Here is a 23,976-nt window from a genome sequence, read left to right on the forward strand (position 1 = left end):
ACTGCCAACTGCATTTATTCTCAGCAAACATTTGCATGAACATAACAAGATTCAACAACTGAGACATAAACTGAACAAGTTCCACAGACATGTGACTCACAAAAATGGAATAATGTGTCTCTGAACAAATGGGGTGTCAAAATCAAAAGTAACAATCAGTATCTGGTGTGGCCACCAGCTGAATTAAGTACTGCAGTGCATCTCCTCCTCATAGACTGCACCAGATTTGCCAGTTCTTGCTGTGAGATGTTACCCCACCCTTCCACCAAGGCACCTGCAAGTTCCCGGACATTTCTGGGGGGGAAATGGCCCTAGCCCTCACCCTCCAATCCAACAGGTCCCAGACGTGCTCAATGGGATTGAGATCCGGGCTCTTCGCTGGCAATGGCAGAACACTGAAATTCCTGTCTAGCAGGAAATCATGCACAGAACGAGCAGTATGGCTGGTGGCATTGTCATGCTGGAGGGTCATGTCAGGATGAGCCTGCAGGAAGGGTACCACATGAGGAAGGAGGATGTCTTCCCTGTAACACACAGTGTTGAGATTGCCTGATGATGCTGTTACACACCGCCCCAGACCATGACGGACCCTCCACCTCCAAATTGATCCCGCTCCAGTGTACAGGCCTCGGTGTAATGCTCATTCCTTCGACGATAAACGAGAATCCGACCATCATCCTTGGTGAGACAAAACCACGACTCGTCAGTGAAAAGTACTTTTTGCCAGTCCTGTCTGGTCCAGCAATGGTGGGTTTGTGCCCATAGGCAACGTTGTTGCCTGTGATGTCTTGTGAGGACCTGCCTTACAACAGGCCTACAAGCCTTCCAGTCCAGCCTCTCTCAGCCTATTGCGGACAGTCTGAGCACTGATGGAGGGATTGTGCGTTCCTGGTGTAACTCGGGCAGTTGTTGTTGCCATCCTGTACCTGTCCCGGACGTACCGATCCTGTGCAGGTGTTGTTATTGTTACACATAGTCTACCACTGCAAGGACGATCAGCTCTCCATCCTGTCTCCCTGTAGCGCTGTCTTAGGTGTATCACAGTATGGACATTACAATTTATTGCCCTGGCCACATCTGCTGTCCTCATGCCTCCTTGCAGCATTCCTAAGGCACGTTCACGCAGATGAGCAGGGACCCTGGTAGTAGAAACGCCTCTTTAGTGTCCTAAGTTTTCATAACTGTGACCTTAATTGCCTACTGTCTGTAAGCTGTTAGTGTCATAACCTCTCTATGGGGTGTGGCACGCCACCGTCCCACCTGGCCAACATCCAGTGAAATTGCAGAGCGCCAAATTCAAAAACATACAAGTGTTATACATCGGTTTAAAGATTAACTTCTTGTTAATCCAACCACGGTGTCTGATTTCAAAAAGGCTTTACGGCGAAAGCATACCATGCGATTATCTGAGAACAGCGCCCAGCAGACAAATCATTACTAACAGTTACCAGCCAAGTAGAGGAGTTACACAAGTCAGAAATAGTGATAAAATTAATCACTTACCTTTGATTATCTTCGTATGGTTGCACTCACAAGACTCCCATTTAATCAATAAATGTTCGTTTTGTTCGATAAAGTCCCTCTTTATATCCAAAAACCTCTGTTTTGTTTGCGCGTTTTGTTCAGTAATCCACAGGCTCAAAGGCAGTCACAACAGACAGACGAAAAATCCGAAAAGTATCAGTAAAGATCGTAGAAACATGTCAAACAATGTTTTTAGTCATAATAATCAATAACATTTCAACCGGACAAAAGCTTCGTCAGTATAAAAGGAAAACAAGAAAGGCGTGCTCTCGGTCGCGCGCATGAAAAACCTCAGGGACACTGAATGGTCCACTCATTCAAAGTGGTCTTACTCCCTCATTTTTCAGAATACAAGCCTGAAACAATTTCTAAACACTGTTGACATCTATTGGAAGCCATAGGAAGTGCAATTTGAGTCCTAAGTCAGTGGATACTGTAATGGCATTCAATAGAAAACTACAAAAATAAAACAATCTCACTTCCTGGATGGATTTTTCTCAGGTTTTTGCCTGCCATATCAGTTCTGTTATACTCACAGACATTATTTTAACAGTTTTGGAAAATTTAGAGTGTTTTCTATCCAAATCTACCAATTATATGCATATCCTAGCTTCTGGGCCTGAGTAGCAGACAGTTTACTTTTGGCACGCTTTTCATCCGGAGGTGAAAATTGTGCCCCCTACCCTAATGAAGTTAATGACCGTTCCACAGGTGCATGTTCATTAGTTGTTTATGGTTCATTGAACAAGCATGGAAAACAGTGTTTAAACCCTTTACAATGAAGATCTGTGAAGTTATTTGGATTTCTACGAATTCTTTGAAAGACAGGGTCCTGAAAAAGGGCCGTTTTCTTTTTTTTGAGTTCATTTATTGTCAAAATGAATATATTGCAACAGCTGAATTTCTGTAGTTCAATTCTTCCCTTTGCTCCCCCTTCTAGCTATTGGGATAAAATCCATAGTGTGGTTTCAAATATGGCAAGGTAAAATTAACAAACTTGCTTAGAGGGAGAGACGTAGCAGGACTATTCATACCAAACATTTAAATTGTATGTCCAGGCATTTGCATTTTGTCCTAAATTGGTTTAGACATGATTATTCTGCCCCCTGGCTTAGTATAGAGAGAAATATCGTGTCTCCTATTGCCTTGGAAGAGGTGGTCTTTACTGATACATCCCTTAAACATTATAAACTACGCTTTGGTCCTATTGTTGTGCACACCATTTCTATTTGACGCAAAATTGAAAAACAATGCAACTGGGAATCAAAATTACATGGCAATACTCCAATATTTCACAATAACTCCCTGCTATATGGAAGGCGGCCTTTTGCAACCCCCAATGGTCCAAACGTTGAATCCGTACCCTTGCCGATATCACGAACAGCAGTGGTTTGAGAAAATTCAAAGATTTGAAAAACAAATACTCATTACAGGGCAAATCTTTTTTTCTATATTTAAAACTTAGGAGTTCCTTGGGAAACCAAACTACCGAACCATCCAATGATGGGATTTATAAATTAATTATTTGGGCTCCCGAAAGGACTGATCTCTATAATATATAAACAACTTTTGGAAAGCTTATATTCTGAGTTTGAACAACCCTTTAACTGGAACAGAATATGAACAAATATGACCTTGGCATCCCATAATCTAAATCATCAATTTAAATATTTGAAGTTTGTTCACAGACTGTATTAAACACCAATAAAGTGTTTTACGATGAGATTGCCCCCAACTGTTCACTGTGTTCCCTAAATCAGGTTGGCACATTCCTCCATATGATGTTGAAGTGGGCGCAATCTTAGTTGCTAGGGGGTGTGCGAAGGGGTGGTAAACATGGTTTCCAGGGGTGGGGGGTTTGGATGGAGACATGTTGGTTGGGGGAATGGGAGGTTGGTGGTGGAGGCCCACTTCTATTTTTTGTTTGATTTTCCTGAATGTATTATTAATGATTAAACTGTATATATTTCTTACTGTTTTTTTCTTTTGAGCTGCAGCCTACGGGTACAGGTTTTATAAACTTATAATTTGAAATGGATAATGTACCTTAGACTGGAAATGTAGGCCTAGTACTCGAGTGGCTCCAGGAATCTTATTCACAGTTGTAAAATGAAAGCGAATTACATCTGTGTATGCGCTGTAACTCTATGTATCATTTTAGCACAGGGTATATACACTGTGGCCAGTTTATTCGGTACACCACCCCGTTCACGAAAATGGTGAGCTCCTACAGATAGTCATGTGGCTTAATATATAAAGCAGGCAGACAGGCATTGAGGCATTCAGTTACTGTTTGATTGAACGTGAGAATGGGAAAAGGCGACTTTGAGCATGGTATGATCATCAGTGCCAGGCGTGCCCGTTCCAGTATCTGAGAAACGTCCATCCTCCTGAGCTTTTCACGTATGGCAAATAATGGCGCATTACAACAGTGGTGTGCAGAACGGCATCTTGGAACGCACAACTCGTTTGTCCTTGTCACGGATGGGCTATTGCTGCAGATGACCACACCGGGTTCCACTCCCATCAGCTAAAAACAAGAAGCGGCTCCAGTGGGCACTCGATCACCAACACTGGACAATTGAGGAGTGGAAAAACATGGGCTGATTCGCCGAATTCCAGTTTCTGGATGTCCTTTGGGTGGTGGACCATTCTTGATACACGCGGAAAACTGTTGAGCGTGAAACTCAGCCGCGTTGCAGTTCTTGACACACTCAAACCAGTGCTCCTGGCATGTACTACCATACCCCGTTCAAAGGCAATTAAATAGTTGGCCTTGCACATTCACCATCTGAATGGCACACATACACGATCCTTGTCTCAATTGTCTCAAGGTTTAAAAACCCATCTTTAACCTGTCTCCTCCCCTTCATCTACACTGATTTGAAGTGGATTTAACAAGTGACATCAATTAGGATCAATTCTTTCATCTGGTCAGTCTGTCATGGAAAGTGCAGGTGTTCCAAATGTTTGATACACTTCGTGTATATTGGCTGATAAAATGTTGAATCTATCGCAATACGATTGTTTCACTCAACCCATAGGCTCTACACATCATTTGTTGAACAAATGATCCACAGTATTCCACATTTGTAACACATTGTCAGATTAATCTTTTTCCCCTCTATCAATGCCACGTTGTTCTTTCTCTGTATTCTCAGATTATTTATTTTACTGACCTATGTGTGTGTGTGTTTGTGTGTTCAGTGTGTGAAAACGAAGGCTCGAGGGGGTCTGCCCTGACCCAGTGTCTAGGGGAGGTGATAAGCCTTTCCTGTAGTTAGTGCCTGGTCTCATAGCAGTCCTGTGGGTCGCCTGCCGGCTCTCAGCCACAGGATATTGTTCTGGGCCGGATTAAGGGGACCCATTTTAAACAGCTGGCCCACTCCAGGCCCAGAGAGCTGACCCCCAGGGTCCCAACGCCACCATTCAGACTACAGAAAACAAACTGGCTACTAAACCCCAAGTCACTTTGCATAATATGGACGTATCTCTGCTATTTTGCTATCACACCTCAGGAGTATACTTGGGCGGTATCAAAACAAGCCCAGTAGGTGCTGAGGAACTCCTGTTGTAAGAGGTGGTCCTCTGGGCCATTTTTTTTGCAGCTATTCACCCTAACATTCCTCTGAGCTCCAAACTTAGTGTGGAAATCTCTTTTTCTTTGATATCCCTAAAATCATGCGTTAGGCTACTATTTCATGTGTTCTATGAGTTAGTTACATTCTCACATTTTCATTATAGACATGTTTTTGTTTGTTTTTTATTTTCAAGGTGTATCAAATGGGAGAAACTAAGAGTCTCACACGCCATGCCAGTAGCCTGCATTCTTTGTTTGTTTCCAGCCACTAGGCCCATGTAGACTCCTGGGTCTTGTTAATTAATTAGTGCAAATTAACATAAATCACGCTTTTCTTATTGGACAATTTCATGTAGTTCCTCTGTAATTCGTTCTGTTTGGTGCCCATGTAGACTGAGTGTTCCAGCTCCTAGTTGTTTAGGCTGTATGTCTTTCTTTCTTCTGGGGCCAACATCGCTCGCTGGCGGTCAGCGAACACTGCTGTCAGGGGAGTAGGCACGCTAGGCCCTAACTTTGATCGTAATTGATGTAACAGTGGTGGTAAAAGGCAAGTCTTCGTGTGGTAACGATATTAGTTGTTTATTGTTGGGTTCATTACCCCCGGCAGCTTTAGTGACCTAGAAGGACACTTTGGGTTTAGGCTGGGGGGTGGGGGGAACCTCTAGTCTGTAATCAAGTGGGAGGGGCCTGGCCTCTCTGTGACCCTAGAAGACTAAAGTATCCTTTCTCAGGGTTGCTCATGGGGTTTCCCAGCATGCATTTCTCTCTTAAGTTGCCATGTATTGTAAACCATACTTGTTGACTTACAACATCTTGGAGGAAGTCAATAATGAGGCATCCATCCATCCACAGAGAGCAGGCGCACCAAAATATTTTCTGTGGGGGGGACAATCTTATCTCCCCTCCATGTACATAGGGGGGGACAATGGTGAAATTTGAGGTGAATAGCAACAGGGTAAAATGTGTTGACATTCTCTGCCCTGCTGTTGAGGTCCAGGTATGCGGCGGAATGGAAGGTGTTTATTTGGTTTTCCAACTATGTCACCCCTCTGCCTCTTTTCCCCTTCCTTTATGTTGTTTGGCCATTGTTGGGTACCTGTTACATATTTCTGTTATCTGTAAAACATACAATCTATTTTTGTGTTTATTTTATTTCTAAGATACAAATGACTAAGGGTGTGAATGTATTCTATTGGTTTCATTTGTAAGATCAAACAGTCATCATTATTTTATGATTGATTTAATCGATATGTTCCGATGAGTAGTTTTAAGCTGTTACTTTGAACTATTAGTCCGTTCAGTAAAAGTGCATGTCTGATCAAGTTGTCTCTCTTCCAGCCTATGTTCCAGGCCTGTTTGTAAGGTGTTTGTGTCTTTCTGTGTGTATGACCTATATCTGTAGACCGAGGAAGTGGAAGCGAAGGTGGAGAGAGGCCCCAATCTCTTGTCACCTGATATAAGAGCATTTCAGAAATGAAACCCATCGTATCACACAGCAGAAGAAAAGTGTTTTGTCAACCTCCTCTCCGTCATCCCCTCCCCCCTCTTATTATGTTTTCTTCGATACCAACTGCACCTCGCTTCCTCGCCTTTTCTCTCTAACACAAAAGATCCACAAAAAGTTTCCATGCCTGCGACGTCAAGCGGTCTCTCAAAACAAAAAGCACAGTGTCGGAACGATATGAGAGGAGGATGAAAAATCAATGATAACGAACAAAAACCGAGAACCGCTACAAGCCATTGTGGAAAGATGGAATGGACCCAGGCTTTAAGCTATCTCACCAACTGCTTTGTGATTGAGGAGAGCAAGACCCCAACCCCCAACGCTATAATAAGGCAATGAAATGTGTTTTGTTTAGATATGCCCCTACTCTATTCTCCAGAGGGACAGAGGATGGGATTTTTTCTTCTTCTTTCAATTCAATTTAAAAGGCTTTATTGGCATGGGAAACATTTGTTTAAATTGCCAAAGCAAATGAAATGGACAATAAACAAAAGTGAAATTAACAATAAAATGAACAGTAAACATTACACTCAAATGGTATATTATGGCTATGTACAGTGTTGTAAAAATGTGCAAATAGTTGAAGTACAAAATGAAAAATGAAGAATCCATTAATATGGTTTGTATTTACAATGCTGTTTGTACTTCACTGATTGCCCTTGTTCTCTTTCTCTCTTTTTCTCTCTATATATTTCTCTCTTCTCTTTTCTCTCTCTTTTGCCCTAGTTGTTTTCCTACCTTTATCTCTGTAAGCCAGATGATACAGCTGCCTTTGCTGTTGCTCGGCACTGATTGCAAGATTGGATTTGCTGGCCTGTTGTTCTATGTATAAACCATGGTAAATGTTTATTTGGAGATCATCAGTTGGGTAAATGAATCCATGAATGGTACAGGCCATCTGAGCCAGTGCTTTGGGGAGGCCACTCTGGAAGGAGTTACTACGTACTGGATGTGTATGAGGTTAGAAAGTCAATGCCATTTTGTATTTATTACAATGTTCATTGATTTTGCACCTCATAAATACATCAACCCTTACTTTTTTCCTCCTTTATTCTGCGAGACGCAGCATCGCAAACAACAATTTTTTAAAGATGGCTTCCAAGCAGCTGTCTGTTTAGGGCAAATGTTCCATTTGAAAGTTCAAAAACAGTGTTGTAATCAACATGCTTTTATCAGGCATTCACCCACCAGCTGATTTAGGGTTTTAAGCCAACAGATGTTATTATTTTCAGATGCCTATCGATCTTAAATCAAGGACTGAATGTCCTTTTGAAGCACATCTGAAATGCGTACTTATTTGAATTGTAACTCCAAGTAATCCCTAGTTGTCATTTTCACTAGTCCTGTTGTAGGGAAGTTGTTATCGTTCAGTGGGTTTTCTGGAGGGGTGTGTGCCAGCCTGGTGGTTGTACTGCCCCAGTGAGGGCATAGTTGCCTGGGACTTGTTCACCCCCCTCCCCCCTGTGGTCCAGGGGCCCTGGCCCTCCTAGCCTCAGACTGGTAGAGCTGATAAGGGTTTCAGACATGCGTGAAGGATTGGGGAGATAACAGCACTCACATAGGGGAAGTGGCCATATCAGATTCCTCCATCGCAATCACCTCGGACTGATAAAGCTGTCAAAATGGCTTTGCTCTGACGTTTTGTAGGACTATCTCCAACGGCTATCGTTGTCTTCCCAGGCAGGTTGAAATGGGAAGAAAAGTGAATGATTGTAGTAGAGGTTTTTTCCCTCCCTCCATTCTTAAAGTGTGAAATCATTAGAAGTTAGTGTCTGACCCCACTTACTGAAGATACAGGAGTGATGAATGATGGTCTGGGCTCCATCCTCCTACCACACACAGTAATATCCTGAGGTGTCTGAGGAACAGTGTTTTAATGAAAAAAACATGGAGGTGGCTGGAGGCACCCTAGATCTGTGGAAATATCTCAGAGCTGGATTAGTGTAAACCAATTTTATGGAGGGTCAGGCATAAAACCCACTAAAAGAGGCAGTTCCAGGAAGGCTCTGAGGGACTGCATACCTAAGCAAAACCCCTTTTCTCAACAGTCCCGTAAAGTTACTAAAATTCCCCACTTCCACTTCTTCCATGACCACAGGCCACATTCTCACTCTGCCATAACCACGTTCCCCACTGCAACCACTATGAACTCAACCACAAGTGGTTGTTGCATCATGAGAGGCGAGTGAATATAGTCCATGGACTAATACCCAGAGCTGCTGCTCACACATGGACCACATTCAAGCGCAAGCAGTGGGAAAGAGCTGCACCCGAGTAAACCCCCCCCACCCTTCACCACCCCGACCCCAAAAGGCCCATGATGTATGTAGCCTAGATGACTTATTGGCAGACAACTAGCTGCCTTGTTCAGCATGGATAGAGGAATGGAGTTTTTAGCCTCACTGATTTAGCCAATTACCTAATTTGAGAAAATTGTGGAACGAATGCAACGGATATGGGATACGTGAGTGAAAAGAGGGACGTTTATCTGAAAAGGCTGTGGCTCCACGCCACCCTGCTTAATGTAACCTTTACTGAGAGAGAGAGAGAGAGAGAGAGAGAGAGAGAGAGCATGTGTGGACCCAGGTGGTTGCAGTCACGTAGTGAAGAAAGATGTCCGTAGTCACAGAGACCAATTTTGTTAAATGTTTTTGATCAATTTTGAGATTGTGGTAAGTTGGGAAAGACCAAAAGGCTTCTTTTCAGATTTGTGCTCCGAAGTGAGGTGTTGAGAATATCTAAGAAAGAAGCATAGTGGGAATTTTAGAAGAAAGTTGTGGTTGAATATTCCCATTATGTTATAAGTACTAGAGGAAACCACCAGCCCTCAGTTTACCTGGACCCTGATGACAGTTTAAAAGGCCCCAGAAGTGGAGTATGAAAGATCGCAGAGTTTTGGCACCAGTACAGGATTATCCACAATCCTGGGCCCTTAAAATACTCATTGTGGCTTCCACCAAGTCCACTGATTCAGCCAAAAGCTGAAGAACTCTGCACTGGTTGTGGCGCATTGATTGACTGAAGACTATGCATAGTGGTTTGGAGCGGGAATCTGCCTTAGCATTATCTCGGTTAAATGCTGCGATATTACTATTAAACACAGGCCAGGCGTCACGTTCTTAGATCATCCTCAGGGTTCACTAGTAGCGAACAACAGACAGAAGGAGGGATTGTAGGATGGAGATGTGAGGAACAGCCTGCTTCAGAAAGAGGTGGAATGATGTGACTGGAAGAATTGTGGGTTGGAAAGTTGGGACAGGGGGGCTGAAAGATAACCGCATCTCTCCATCGGGAGCCCCCAGACCAGATGGTAGAACCATTCATAATGTAGATGAGAGAGAATGGGTCAGAAACTACCAGCCACACTGCCACATCTAACGCTTACCTCCTGTTGAGCGTGTCTGTAAATTAGACAAAACAAGGATGATCTCGAGTCTCTCTGACAATATTATTGCTAATGGCTGCCCTCCTGCGTGTGAGGAGGACCCTCATATCTCAGCCTGGTGTGATGGTTGTCTGTTCCTATTAGACGTGTCCCTGGGGCAGCTCTGTTGTGGGGAGCAGCTCAGTCTCCCTCTCTCACTCACTCCCCATGAGGCCTGGAGCTGTTGAAAGCATACTTGGAGAGTTAATCAAGTCTGTGATTGATAGCTGCAATAACGTTCATTGTTGTCTTTTGGCATTGTTGTTATTGTTCCCTCTCCAGAGAGGACAATGAATGAATGACTTCAGTACCCAAAAGTTTTGGGAATGTCTTCAGTGTTTGTGGTGAGGGTTTATTAAATGGCCCGTTGAGGTTTCTCTCAGTGGTCTGGATTTAGTATCTTTAGGTCCATAGGGCAACATTGAAGCCTTAAATTGTGGTTAGATATATTAGAAAATAAGTGACTAAAATACTGGTGGGTTATTTGTGGTTCTTGGGTATTTGAGAACCTGATATGTCCCCTGAATCTATAGGACTACATCTTAAGAGTCATTTTAATGAGCTTTGTTCTTTCGACGTTCTCAAAGCCTGCTTTGTCCTTTGTTCATTTGGAACTTTCATTAACTTTTGAGACATTTGGAGACAACACAGCACAACAATATAGATTAAACCCCAGTAAATTAGGAAAAGAAACAATGAGGGGAAACAAACTCTCGCCACAAATTAAGAACACACATGTGGTCCATCATAACTCATACCTCCTCCCTCTGTCCTCCAAACAAACCTATATAACATTAACAAATAGCGCAGCTAAAAAGATGGCTGACATTACGCTGTCCGGAGAGGAGAGTCTGACCTCTGTTCGTCTGTATAGTTATTTATTTACTCTCCTGCAGTTGCAATGTAAATCTGTCAGCATCACATATAAGCATCCTCTATTATACAGTACATGTCTGTTGAGTTCCTGTGGTAGAGAGCCTTTTGATTAATATCCTGATGTTCTTCATCCCTATACTTTCTAGGCTCCACACAGCACAGAGAGCCATCAAGCAGACCCAGGTGACGGTGCAGAAGATCGGGAAGGAGATTGAGGAGAAGCTGAGGACGACAGCGGCCTGCAACGAGCGGGTGAGTCAGCCAGCCACATACTGATCTCTGCTCATCCACAACTCATCCTCTTGCAAACCCATTATCTATGTTGTGCCAATATAATGTGCTTATGTGCTTACTATAATGATCGGTTTGTCAGATTAGACTTGGCTATGAGAACTGATGTCATTGTTATTTTTTATTTGACCAAAGATGATTATGCTCGTCCAGATGAGCAGCACTAGCAGCTACTCCTGTAGTCAGCCGAAACAACCACCTGGGATCATCCAGCAAGAATAATCTATGGACAGCACCAAGCTAGCACTAAGGCTAAATGCTCAGCACATTGTAGATAGTGATTTACACAGATCCTTATAAATATGTAATTAGACCCTCAGGCTTTTATCATATCTATTTGGACAGATTAAGCTGTCACCCTCTATCGCCCTCAAACTCAACTCTGGACAGGGTTGGGGAGTAACTGATTACATGTAATCTGTTACATGTGACGGATAAATGTAGTGATCAGATACATTTGAAAAACTAGATGATTACTTCTTGGATGATTTTTAAATTCATAAAGGATGTTTTGTGCCCAAAAATATTTAACACCTTTCTGCTTTCTCACTGACATTAACATCAGCATTGAAAAAAGGCGCAGGTTTAAGTTTGTTCCACCTGAGCGAGTCTGATTACAAGTCAGAGACCACTATGATGACACACCAGATGCGTTTGATGGATTGCGGGAAAAAAAGCAGGAATAGGCTTTTGTAGTCCAAGCTAAGTCTTCCAAAGATAATGCTGTCGGCATTATCCAACTTGAATAAACACTTGGAGGTAAGGATGACAGCAGTGGTGTAGCCTACGGGTAATACGGATATCACTTATTATTGATATCTAGGCTGCATAGCGCATTGATGTGATTCACACTGCTGCTCTCTCATTTAGCTATTTGCGCCTTATGCATTGTAGGTTTTTTGAATGTGGATGGCTGTTCACAAATGTATATGTGTTTTTTACCCCAATAATGGTTTAATTGAAGAAGTTTAAGCTGCCTATCAATCATTGTTTTGGCGACCAGGGGTATATTCATTAAGGAAACCGTTTACTGTTTAAGAACCAAATGGAAGCAAACAGAGTAAAACGGGAGTTTCTCTTGGACAAATTCAGGTAGAACTCTCTCCGTTTGCTTCCTTTTGCTTCCGTTTAAGAAAGGTTTTGCAACAGAATCGGCATAATGAGTATGCCCCAGTGGTCAGCTAGTATAAAATGTGCTCTTGCAACTAGAGGTCGACCGATTATTGGGGGACCAAAAAAGGCCGATACCGATTAATCGGACGATATATATATATATATATATTATTTATTTATTTATTTGTAATAATGACAATTACAACAATACTGAATGAACAATGAACACTTTTATTTTAACTTAATATAATACATAAATAAAATCTATTTAGTCTCAAATAAATAATGAAACATGTTCAATTTGGTTTAAATAATGCAAAAACAAAGTTTTGGAGAAGAAAGTAAAAGTGCAATATGTGCCATGTAAAAAAAGCTAACATTGGTGGTTCCTTTTAACATGAGTCTTCAATATTCCCAGGTAAGAAGTTTTAGGTTGTAGTTATTATAGGACTATTTCTCTCTACCATTTGTATTTCATATACCTTTGACTATTGGATGTTATAATAGGTACTTTATTATTGCCAGCCTAATCTCGGGAGTTGATAGGCTTGAAGTCATAAACAGCGCAATGCTTGAAGCATTGTGAAGAGCTGCTGGCAAATGCAGTAAAGTGCTGTTTGAATGAATGCTTACGAGCCTGCTGCTGCCTTGCACCGCTCAGTCAGACTGCTCTATCAAATCATAGACTTAATTATAATATAATAACACACAGAAATATGAGCCTTAGATCATTAATGTGGTCAAATCCGGAAACTATCATTTCGAAAACCAAACATTTATTCTTTATGTGAAATACAGAACCGTCCCGTATTTTATCTAACGGGTGGCATCCATAAGTCTAAATATTGCTGTTACATTGCACAACCTTCAATGTTATGTCATAATTACGTAAAATTCTGGCAAATTAGTTCGCAATGAGCCAGGCGGCCCAAAATGTTGCATATACCCTGACTCTGCGTGCAATGAACGCAAGTGAAGTGACACAATTTCCCTAGTTTAATATTGCCTGCTAACATGAATTTCTTTTAAATATGCAGGTTTAAAAACATTTACTTCTGTGTATTGACCTCTTACTTCTAGGCGTTCCGCCAGCGGAACCCCGTTCCGCCAGCGGAACCCCTAGCCAACAGCCAATGGAATCGCATGGCGCGAAATACAAAAACCCAAAAAAATCCTATAATTTCTATTTTTCAAACATACAACTATTTTACACCATTTGAAGGATAAACCTCTCCTGAATCCAACCACGTCGTCCGATTTCAAATAGGCTTTACAGCGAAAGCAAAACATTAGATTGTTAGGAGAGTACATAGACCAAAATAACCACACAGCCATTTTCCAAGCAAGCATATATGTCAATAAAACACAGCTAAATGAAGCACTAACCTTTGATGATCTTCATCAGATGACACTCCTAGGACATTATGTTATACAATACATTTATGTTTTGTTCAATCAAGTTCATATTTATATCCAAAAACAGCTTTTTACATTGGTGCGTGATGTTCAGAAAATGTATTCCCACCAAAAACTTCCGGTGAATTTACAAAAATACTCATCATAAACGTTGACAAAATACATAATTATTTTAAGAATTATAGATACAGAACTCCTTTATGCAATCGCTGTGTCAGATTTTAAAATAGCTTTTCGGCGAAAGCACAATTTTCAATATTCTGAGTACATAGCTCGCCATCACGGTGAGCTATTCAGACACCCGCCAAGTTCGGGGCAACCTAAACTCAGAATTAGTATTAGAAATATTGTATTACCTTTGCTGATCTTCGTCAGAATGCACTCCCAGGACTGCTACTTCCACAAGAAATGTTGTTTTTGTTCAAAATAATCCATAGTTATGTCCAAATACCTCCGTTTTGTTCGTGCATTCAAGTCTGTATCCAAACGGTAACGCGCGAGTGCAATTCGAGACACAAAAAGTCTAAATGTTCCATTACCGTACTTAGAAGCATGTCAAACGCTGTTTAAAATCAATTTTTATGGTATTTTTAAATTAAAATTGCGATAATATTCCAACCGGACAATAGAAAAAGAATAAACCAATCCCTTTGTCCTCAGGCAGACCACTCAGTAACTGAGCTCCTATACTCTGCCCAGAGACAGAAGGCTCAATCCACTTTCTGAAGGCTTTAGACAGCCAATGGAAGCCTTAAAAAGTGCAACGTAACAGCACAGATACTGTAGTTTTGATAGAGAATCAAAAGAAGAACTACAATTCTGACTTTCCACTTCCTGCTTGGAATGTTCTCAGGTTTTTGCCTGCCATATGAGTTCTGTTATACTCACAGACACCATTCAAACAGTTCTAGAAACTTCAGAGTGTTTTCTATCCAAATATACTATTAATATGCATATTCTCGTTTCTGGGCAAGAGTAGTAACCAGTTTAAATCGGGTACGTTTTTTCATCTGGCCGTGAAAATACTGCCCCCTATCCATATCAGGATAAGAAAGGCATTGATGTTTATGGTTAGGTACATTCGTACAACGATTGTGCTTTTTTCGCAAATGCGCTTTTGTTAAATTGGTGAAGTTGGCTGTCTTTTGTTAGGAAGAAATGGTCTTCACACAGTTCACAATGAGCCAGGATGCCCAAACTGCTGCATATACCCTGACTCTGCTTGCACAGAACGCAAGACAAGTGACACAATTTCCCTAGTTAAAATAAATTCATTTTAGCAGGCAATATTAACTAAATATGCAGGTTTAAAAATATATACTGTGTATTGATTTTAACCTCTATGGGCTAGGTGGGACGCTAGCGTCCCCCCCGTGGTGCACTCCATCAACAGCAGGTGCATTTCAAGAGCGGCAAATTTGAAACCAAATAAATGTCAAAATTCAAATTTTTCAAACATACAACTATCTTACACCCTTTGAAAGATAAACATCTCCTTAATCTAACCACGTTGTCCGATTTTCAAAAAGGTTTTACGGCGAAAGCATAAAGTTAGATTATGTTAGGAGAGTACATTGACAATAGCTGTGTGTAATGTTTTGTCAATTCAAAGACAGGGTCACCAAAACCATAAAACCAGCTAAAATGATGCACTAACCTTTTACAATCTCCATCAGATGACACTCCTAGGACATTATGTTAGACAATGCATGCATTTTTAGTTATATCAAGTTCATATTTATATCCAAAAACAGCGTTTTACTATGGCATTGATGTTGAGGAAATCGTTTCCCTCCAATAACCGGCAGTCAAGTCAGCACCACAAATTAAATAATTAAAATTAGAAAACATTGGTAAAATATTATATTGTCATTTAAAGAATTATAGATTTACATCTCTTGAACGCAATCAACTTGCCAGATTTAAAAATAACCTTACTGGGAAATCACACTTTGCAATAATCTGAGCACTGCGCCCAGAAAAATACGCGTTGCGATACAGACTAGCCGCCATGTTGGGGAGATCTAAAATCGAAAATACTATGTAAATAATCCATTACCTTTGATTCTCTTCATCAGATGTCACTTCCAGGTATCACAGGTCCATAACGAATGTAGTTTTGTTCAAAAAAGCTCATCATTTATGTCCAAAAATCTCCGTCTTGTTAGCACATGATCTAAGCCCGCCGGACTTCACTTCATGAACGAGGGGAAAAAATATATTTACGTTCGTTCAAACATGTCAAACGTTGTATAGCATAAATCATTAGGGCCTTTTTAACCAGAACATGAATAATATTCAAGGTGGACGAATGCATTCTCTTTTATAACGTATTGGAACGAGGGTACCCAACATGAACTCGCGCGCCAGAGTCTAATCGGCCATCACCGTTCCATGGCTCTTGTTCGGTCAGATCTCACAGTAAAAGACTCAAAACACATTGTAAAGGCTGGTGACATCTAGTGGAAGCAATAGGAAGTGCCAAAACATTAATCAACCCCTGTGTGTTTCAATGGCATAGGCTTAAAGGTAATTCAACACATCAGGTATCCACTTCCTGTCAGAAAATGTCTCAGGGTTTTGCCTGCCAAATGAGTTCTGTTATACTCACAGACACCATTCAAACTGTTTTAGAAACTTTAGGGTATTTTCTATCCATATATAATAAGTATATGCATATTCTAGTTACTGGGTAGGATTAGTAACCAGATTAAATCGGGTACGTTTTTTTATCCAGCCGTGAAAATACTGCCCCCTAGCCCCAACAGGTTAAGAAAGGCATTGATGTTTATGGTTAGCTACACATTGGTGCAACGACAGTGCTTTTTTCGTGAATGCGCTTGTTAAATCACCTGTTTGGCGAAGTAGGCTGTGATTCAATGATAAATTAACAGGCACCGCATCGATTATATGCAACGCAGGACACGTTAGATAACTACACATGGTTGATGATATTACTAGTTTAACTAGTGATTATTTTAAGATTGATTGTTTTTTAGAAGATAAGTTTAATGCTAGCTAGCACCTTACCTTGGCTCCTTGCTGCACTCGCATAACAGGTAGTCAGCCTGCCACGCAGTCTCCTCGTGAAGTGCAATGTAATCGGCCATGATCAATGTCCAAAAATGCCGATTACCGATTGTTTTGAAAACTTGAAATCGGCCCTAATTAATCAGCCATTCCGATTAATCGGTCGACCTCTACTTGCAACAGCGACATAGTGCGGCCTGTGGAATTAAAGTTTCAGCGAGTTTCTCCCTTCTAAACTCACCCATGGTATTGTGCTCCATACTGTCAAAAACAAGTTTCATTTAAGAAGACCATGAATGGGGCTTTTATTACTCAAAAACGGACACATACTCAAACCCACACACTTTTTATAGACTTAGACAGCTGCAAATTATCAACATATCAAAGTGTCACCAACAAATGTAAACAATAGGCAATTAGCAAATGCACTATATGGGGTTAATTTTCCAAATGCAAATAGACCCAACAGGTTAAGCAGGTTGACATTGGCGATATTGTTAAAATTAATGAAAACAAAAATGAGCTTTTTGGTCTTAATTGAAGGTTAGGGTTAGGCATTAGGGGTTAGCAGTGTGGTTAACGTTAGGGTTAAGGTTAGGTTTACGTTTAAAACCAGATTTTATGACTTTGTGGCTGTAATCCAATTACCTTACTGAGTTTGGGTAATCCAAAAGTTACGTTACTGAGTTTGGGTAATCCAAAAGTTACGTTACTGATTTACAATTTTGGACCGGTAACTAGTAACTGTAATGGATACATTTAGAAAGTAACCTACCCAACCCTGACTCTAGACTTCTAAACACATGCCACTGCATTTTTTGTATCGTTCCCCTCTAATCAGGGACTGATTTAGACGGGTGCAATTAATAATCAGGAAGAACAGAAAACCAGCAGGCTCTGGACCTCATAGGGTAAGAGTTGAATACCCCTGCATATCGCATTGGGAAATTTTAACAAAAAAAAGTGTAACTTTATTTCCACCCTCAAGTCAAATCAAAACCAATAAAAAGAAAGCATATTTAAAAATGTTGGAATTGGCTTCCAAACAGCTGTGAAAACGGAGCGGTAATCCTAGGTTTTAAACGTTGTGTTTATTGTAAACGTACACTTCAAAAGCTCCTGTTAAAAAAGCCCTGGGGCTCTGACACTTTCATGTTTTGGGGCTCAAGGTATAGGCTACACTGTTAAGTTAAAAGCTGATTTTTGCACATAAGATTTAGTCGCCCTCCCCGCTTTCCTCCACAGCTTTCTTTACTGTGTGTGTGCGTCTGTGTTCCTACAGTGCCTTCAGAAGGTATTCACACCCACTGACTTTTTCCACATTTTGTTTTGTTACAGCCAGAATTTAAAATGGATTAAATTGAGATTGTTGTCACTGGCCTACACATAATACCCTATAATGTCAGTGGAGTTTTTGAAAAATGTAACAAATTCATTAAAAATGAAAGCTGAAATGTCTTGAGTCAATAAGTAGTCAACCACTTTTGTTATGGCAAGCCTAAATAAGTTCAGGAGTAAAAATGTGCTTAACAAGTCACATAATAAGTTGTGTGTGCATGTGCAATAATTGTGTTAAATGTGATTTTTGAATGACTACCTCATCTCTGTACCCCACAGATACAATTTCAAACACACATTGAACCACAAAGACCAGGGAGGTTTTCCAATGCCTCGCAAAGAAGGGTGCCTATTTGTAGATGGGTAACAATAAATAAAAAAGAATATCCCTTTGAGCAATGTGGAATTATTAATTACACTTTGGATGGTGTATCAATACACTCAGTCACTACAAAGATACAGGCGTCCTTCCCAACTCAGTTGCCTTAGAGGAAGGAAACCGCTCAGGGATTTCACAATGAGGCCAATGGTGTCTTTAACAATTACAGAGTTTAATGGCTGCGATAGGAGAAAACTGAAAATGGCTCAACAACATTGTAGTTACTCCACAATACTAAGCCACTTAACAGAGTGAAAAGGAAGCCTGTACAGAATAAAACAAATATTCCAAAACATGCATCCTGTTTGCAGCAAGGCACTAAAGTAGTACTGCAAAGAAATTAACTGGATGTCCTGAATACAAAGTGTTATCTTTGGGGCAAATCCAATGCAACACATTACTGAGTACCACTCTCCATATTGTAAAGCATAGTGGTGGCTGCATGATGTTATGGGTATGCTTGTAATTGTTAATTTTTTCAGGGGTATTTCATGTTAAAAAAACAAAACAATTTGACAGAGCTTGAATAATTTTTAACAGAATAATTGGCAAATATTGTACAATCACTGCCAAATGTGATTCTACCATGTATTGACTCAGGAGTGGGAATACTTATGTAAATGGGATATTTCTGTTTTTCATTTTCAATTAATGTGCAAACATTTCTAAGAATATGTTTTCACTTTGTCATTATGGGGTATTATGTGTAGAAGGGTGAGAAAATTTTTTATTGAATCCATTTTGAATTCAGGCTGTAACACAACAAAATGGAATAAGTCAAGGGTTATGAATACTTTCTGAAGGCACTGTATGTGTGAGTGTATGAGTGTATTTGACTATGAATGTGTGTGCTCATGTATTCGTGTGTGTTCAGACACCCTGTCTGTAGGATATGAGTGTAGAGGCAGTCAGAGGAGACTGCTCCAACAGTTTCTTGTTGTTGTTCACCTACACACCTCAGTTAGTTGTCCCCTTCTCTCTCTCAGCCTGTTGCTATCTGAGTGCTGTGTTCTTTAACACTGAACTAAACTGACTACTTACTAGCACCTCAGTCAATCAGATGATGAAGACACACACACACACACACACACACACACACACACACACACACACACACACACACACACACACACACACACTACAGCACAATGTTCCCATTGAAAAGGCCTTTTGGCTGATACTTCCCCTCAATGAGACATTCCAAAGCTTTTTAGAGTTCACCTCAGCTAATAAATGATGTTCTATCTCCTTTAGATCAGCCACCGCTGCTCTCTCTGTGTACTGTAGCTGAGACAGATCCTTTTAAAATGATCCCACTGAGTTATTGGTTTTGAAAGAGGGGAGCATTGTGTGTGTCTTACTCTGGGTCTCCCTCTCTGTTTATGAGTGCTCTCCCTGTTAGTATCTCTCTCTCCCTCAGTCTGCCCACCCCACCTCACGTCTGTGTGGGATCAAAGGGTGTGGAGTGGAGCCCAGCACCACGGCCCAGCGTGGCCCTTTCACCCTCTCACCCACACTCTGCCATTGATCTCCAGGGTTACGGCCAGGTTATGCCTCTGTCGCTGTTGACTCAGCTGACCAACTGGCTGTTTGATGTCCGGGGACCTTCAGACAGGCAATACACAGCGCTGTGGCTGTAAGGCACACACACACACATACACACACGCACAGACACACCCACGCATGCATGCACGCAAACACACGCACCCGCGCAAGCACTACGTACATCACACACTGGCCACAGCCTACCTGTCAACTCTGGCATTTGGCAAAAGGCTAGAGGAGGGCGGTAGTTGGTGGTGGTTAACACGCGAGCTGCAGCATTCCTGCACTACATATGGGCTCTGACACTCCGGGAGATGGGGGCTCTATCTAGCCTGTCTGAGTGACTGACACCCTCTGTTTTCCTAAAAAAGCCTCAGAAGACCTTGATAAGAGGCGTATCAGCATTTACTGACCCTGCTGCGATCGCCATCTGTGTGTGTCCGTCCGTGTGCGTGCCTGCATTTGTGCCTGCGTGCGTGTTCATGCCTGCCTGTGTGTGTGTGTTGATACCACACACAGCTGCAGGCAACTGGCAAAATAAATGCTCTCTCTAAATAACAAGGTTAAAATTCCTGGTGGGTCAGAGGATGGAAGAATGCAGGACTGACTGGGATGATCATATCAAGCAGCCAGACTGGAAGAGGAGGGAGATGCTCAGTCAGCTTACTCTCTCTCTGGTCTTCATTAGCCTCCTTGGCGGTGGATTATGATACTGATCAGAGGAATCAAAATGGGTTTGAGTTGGAGGACAAGCTCTATCTCTCCATCCATCCTTCCATCCCTCTTTCTCCTCTAATCTTTCCAACTTTTTGCCCTGCGAAAGAGCAAGCGCTGTTCTTCATTTGGGGGGGGGGGTAGTACATCCAGGGCTGGAGGGGGCCTCCCAACAGGCCTTAAGTGAACCCCAGATAGAGTGAGATGTTAGGGGATGGTGTTGGGGCCTGATAGGGAGGCACCCTGTGGTGGCTGGAGATGTTGACTAATGACTTGCATATACTACTGGCTCTATCCAGGTATACCCAGGCGACGGGGCATGTGGTGAGCTAGATGTCATCTGGTGTTGATGCTAGCCCTGTGTGTGTGACCCTGCACCACCTTCTCCCCACCCCTAAAGGCTGCTATGCTGATGCTGTACTATTTCTGACATGGTAGCACATTTATCTTGTCACCCCCACACTAGTTTGAGAACCTCCAGTCCTCGCGTCTCTCATGATCATTTCTCATAATGCCCCTTCCTCCCCCTCTCCAAGCGAGACCATTTGGAAGCCATCTGGACACACACACACCTAAACACACAGCTCAGCTTCTCTCCTACTGCTCTGACAGTCTGAAGTGTTTGATATGGTGATAAACTGTGACTTCAGGCTGTGTGGTGAATACCACAGCAGGATTCAGTCTCTCTGTCCACTCCGATGTAATCAGAATCTAATGTTTCACTGGCGCAGCCCCCTCCGTCACCCCTGTGCCCCGCAGTCCCATGATCAATCTACAGCCAGCTGTCTGCCAGGGAAGAGAAGTGTTTAGTTCAGTTTAGCACTCATCATGGACTCATCGTCATCTACCTGGCCTGGCATGGCCTTGGATAGTTAGGACTGCAATATAATGGCTAACTCTACCCCACCCCCCCACCAACTCCATTGGCTCGTCTGAATAGGTGATGTTGGTGCTCTCTCATCTTCTCCTCGTACAGTACATGTTTGCCAAAACATGGATAACCTTTGTTTAACCAGCCAAATAGCTGCTATTAGCAAAAATGTGTTTTGAATTCCCTTTTTCAGATAATAGGCTATGTTAGTGTTTACACTTCCTCTTCCAATTACAATGTAGGGAGGTCAAAATAATGAAAACTATCTACCAAATCAAATCATTTAAAATGTTGATTACTTCCCCCTGCAATTATTATTAATTTAATGACAAGACAAGACGTGTGAACATATGATGGGGGTCCGTGGGTCTCCGGTTTGCCTGGGTGGAGGTCCATGGGCAAAAAAAGGTTGAAGACCCCTGGTCTGAGAGAAAAGGTTGAAGACCCCTGGTCTGAGAGAAAAGGTTGAAGACCCCTGGTCTGAGAGAAAAGGTTGAAGACCCCTGGTCTGAGAGAAAAGGTTGAAGACCCCTGGTCTGAGAGAAAAGGTTGAAGACCCCTGGTCTGAGAGAAAAGGTTGAAGACCCCTGGTCTGAGAGAAAAGGTTGAAGTCTGAGAGAAAAGGTTGAAGACCCCTGGTCTGAGAGAAAAGGTTGAAGACCCCTGGTCTGAGAGAAAAGGTTGAAGACCCCTGGTCTGAGAGAAAAGGGCAGAAGACCCCTGGTCTGAGAGAAAAGGGTTGAAGACCCCTGGTCTGAGAGAAAAGGGCAGAAGACCCCTGGTCTGAGAGAAAAGGGCAGAAGACCCCTGGTCTGAGAGAAAAGGTTGAAGACCCCTGGTCTGAGAGAAAAGGTTGAAGACCCCTGGTCTGAGAGAAAAGGGTAGAAGACCCCTGGTCCGAGAGAAAAGGGCAGAAGTGAGGAAGGTCCAGTCAAGACAAGGCAGCTAAAGGCCCGGCCTCGCCTCTCCTGGCTGTAGTGAGCCCCGCTCCAGGCCTTAGAGGGTTCAGCCACAATGTCAGTCCCAGAATAAACCCGTCACAAAGCCCACCCACTTCTATCAGATAACACTGCTACATAACACACTGGTCCTTTACGCCAGTTAGTGCGGTGTTCTCTCTCTCGCTTGGCAGTGACCTCAAACCCATTCACGTCCTTGAACTACAAATTCCATATGGTGTAATTGCATGACATTGGTGTCAACATAGTAGGTTAGTCCAAGTGTCAACACAGGCCACATTGAAGATTTTAAGATTGACACTGGAAGTATGATAGATAATGACAATCTAAGTTGGGATTTTGAGAAAATGCATGAATTGTTTTCTAAATGTGATCGACCGCCTTGGTTCTGTCTTATGTAGCAAAATTTGAAAGTGTTTTTTTTTTTTTACATTGGATAAAGAGGTACAAAATGGTATATAATACACTGAATTTGAGGAACAACTGGAAAGTAATTCTACTTTGAAAGTTGATCAATTTGTAACCTCACTTTTTAGAAAATGGCCTTTGAATGTTTTGGTACCTACTGGAGAGCTCTTCTTTGTCTACACCCATTCCGCATCGTTCACACCCTCTTAAGCTTTAGCCCCACCCATCTCTTTAAGAGTTTATCTGAGCATTCTGTCTAAACAACAACAGTCAAGCACCCAAGCAAACTGGTTAACGTTGGCAAGCTTGCTAGCTACTTCCAGACACAAATGAGAGAACAGCTCACTGACCATTTTCTCGCCCTAGCAGAGCTGATTAGGCTGTTTTTATGTTATCCCGAGTGTTGGTGACTGCAACTGTGCTGCTGCCAACAATTTACGTATTTTTTTGGCAACGTTTACTGACACCGGCCATATTCAGCGGGTGTTGAGCGTTAATTTGTCAGTTACTCTGCGCTCTGGCACACTCAGACGAGAGTGCTCTGAAATCGGAGTAGAGCAAATTTACCAGCTACGTCTATCAACAGTTGTCGCAGTGACATTCTATTGAAAAGGATACTTGCATAGTGGTCTTTTGTTAAGACATGTAGCTAGCTAGGTAAACACTGAACCATAATCCCAATTCCTGACATTACTACCCTGCATGAATATGCAGGTAGCTAACCAACCAGGTTCAATGTTAGCTAGCTAAAATTAGGATATAACTAGCAAAGCAAATGGCTCTGAGATGATACAAATTATAAGATCATACATGCAATATTAGCTAGCTAGCTAACAGTACACTTTAACTTGAAATGAAAAGTACTTTCTGTCAAAATTAGAAAAGAGTAATATCTGAAAATGTAGCGAGGTAGAATATCTTATCCATATACATCACAGATGGACGCTTCTTCCTGTCACGGATGTCATGGTTGTCCTTAGTTTGAAGATGGAATCCGGAGTCAG

General features: G+C 41.9%; 1 protein-coding gene across 4 annotated transcripts in view; it reads left to right on the forward strand.

Annotated features, from left to right (window-relative positions):
• LOC106567946 (UV radiation resistance-associated protein) overlaps positions 1–23,976 on the forward strand; it is a 172,881-nt gene that overhangs the window by 32,021 nt on the left and 116,884 nt on the right. For all 4 annotated transcript variants that reach the window (XM_014137860.2, XM_045692235.1, XM_014137861.2 and 1 more), the window contains one exon: positions 11,055–11,160. In XM_014137860.2, coding sequence (XP_013993335.2) covers positions 11,055–11,160 — 106 coding nt within the window. The remainder of the gene's footprint in view (positions 1–11,054; positions 11,161–23,976) is intronic.

The sequence above is a fragment of the Salmo salar genome, chromosome ssa13 (assembly GCF_905237065.1).
Source record: "Salmo salar chromosome ssa13, Ssal_v3.1, whole genome shotgun sequence".
Classification (NCBI taxonomy): Eukaryota; Metazoa; Chordata; class Actinopteri; order Salmoniformes; family Salmonidae; genus Salmo; species Salmo salar.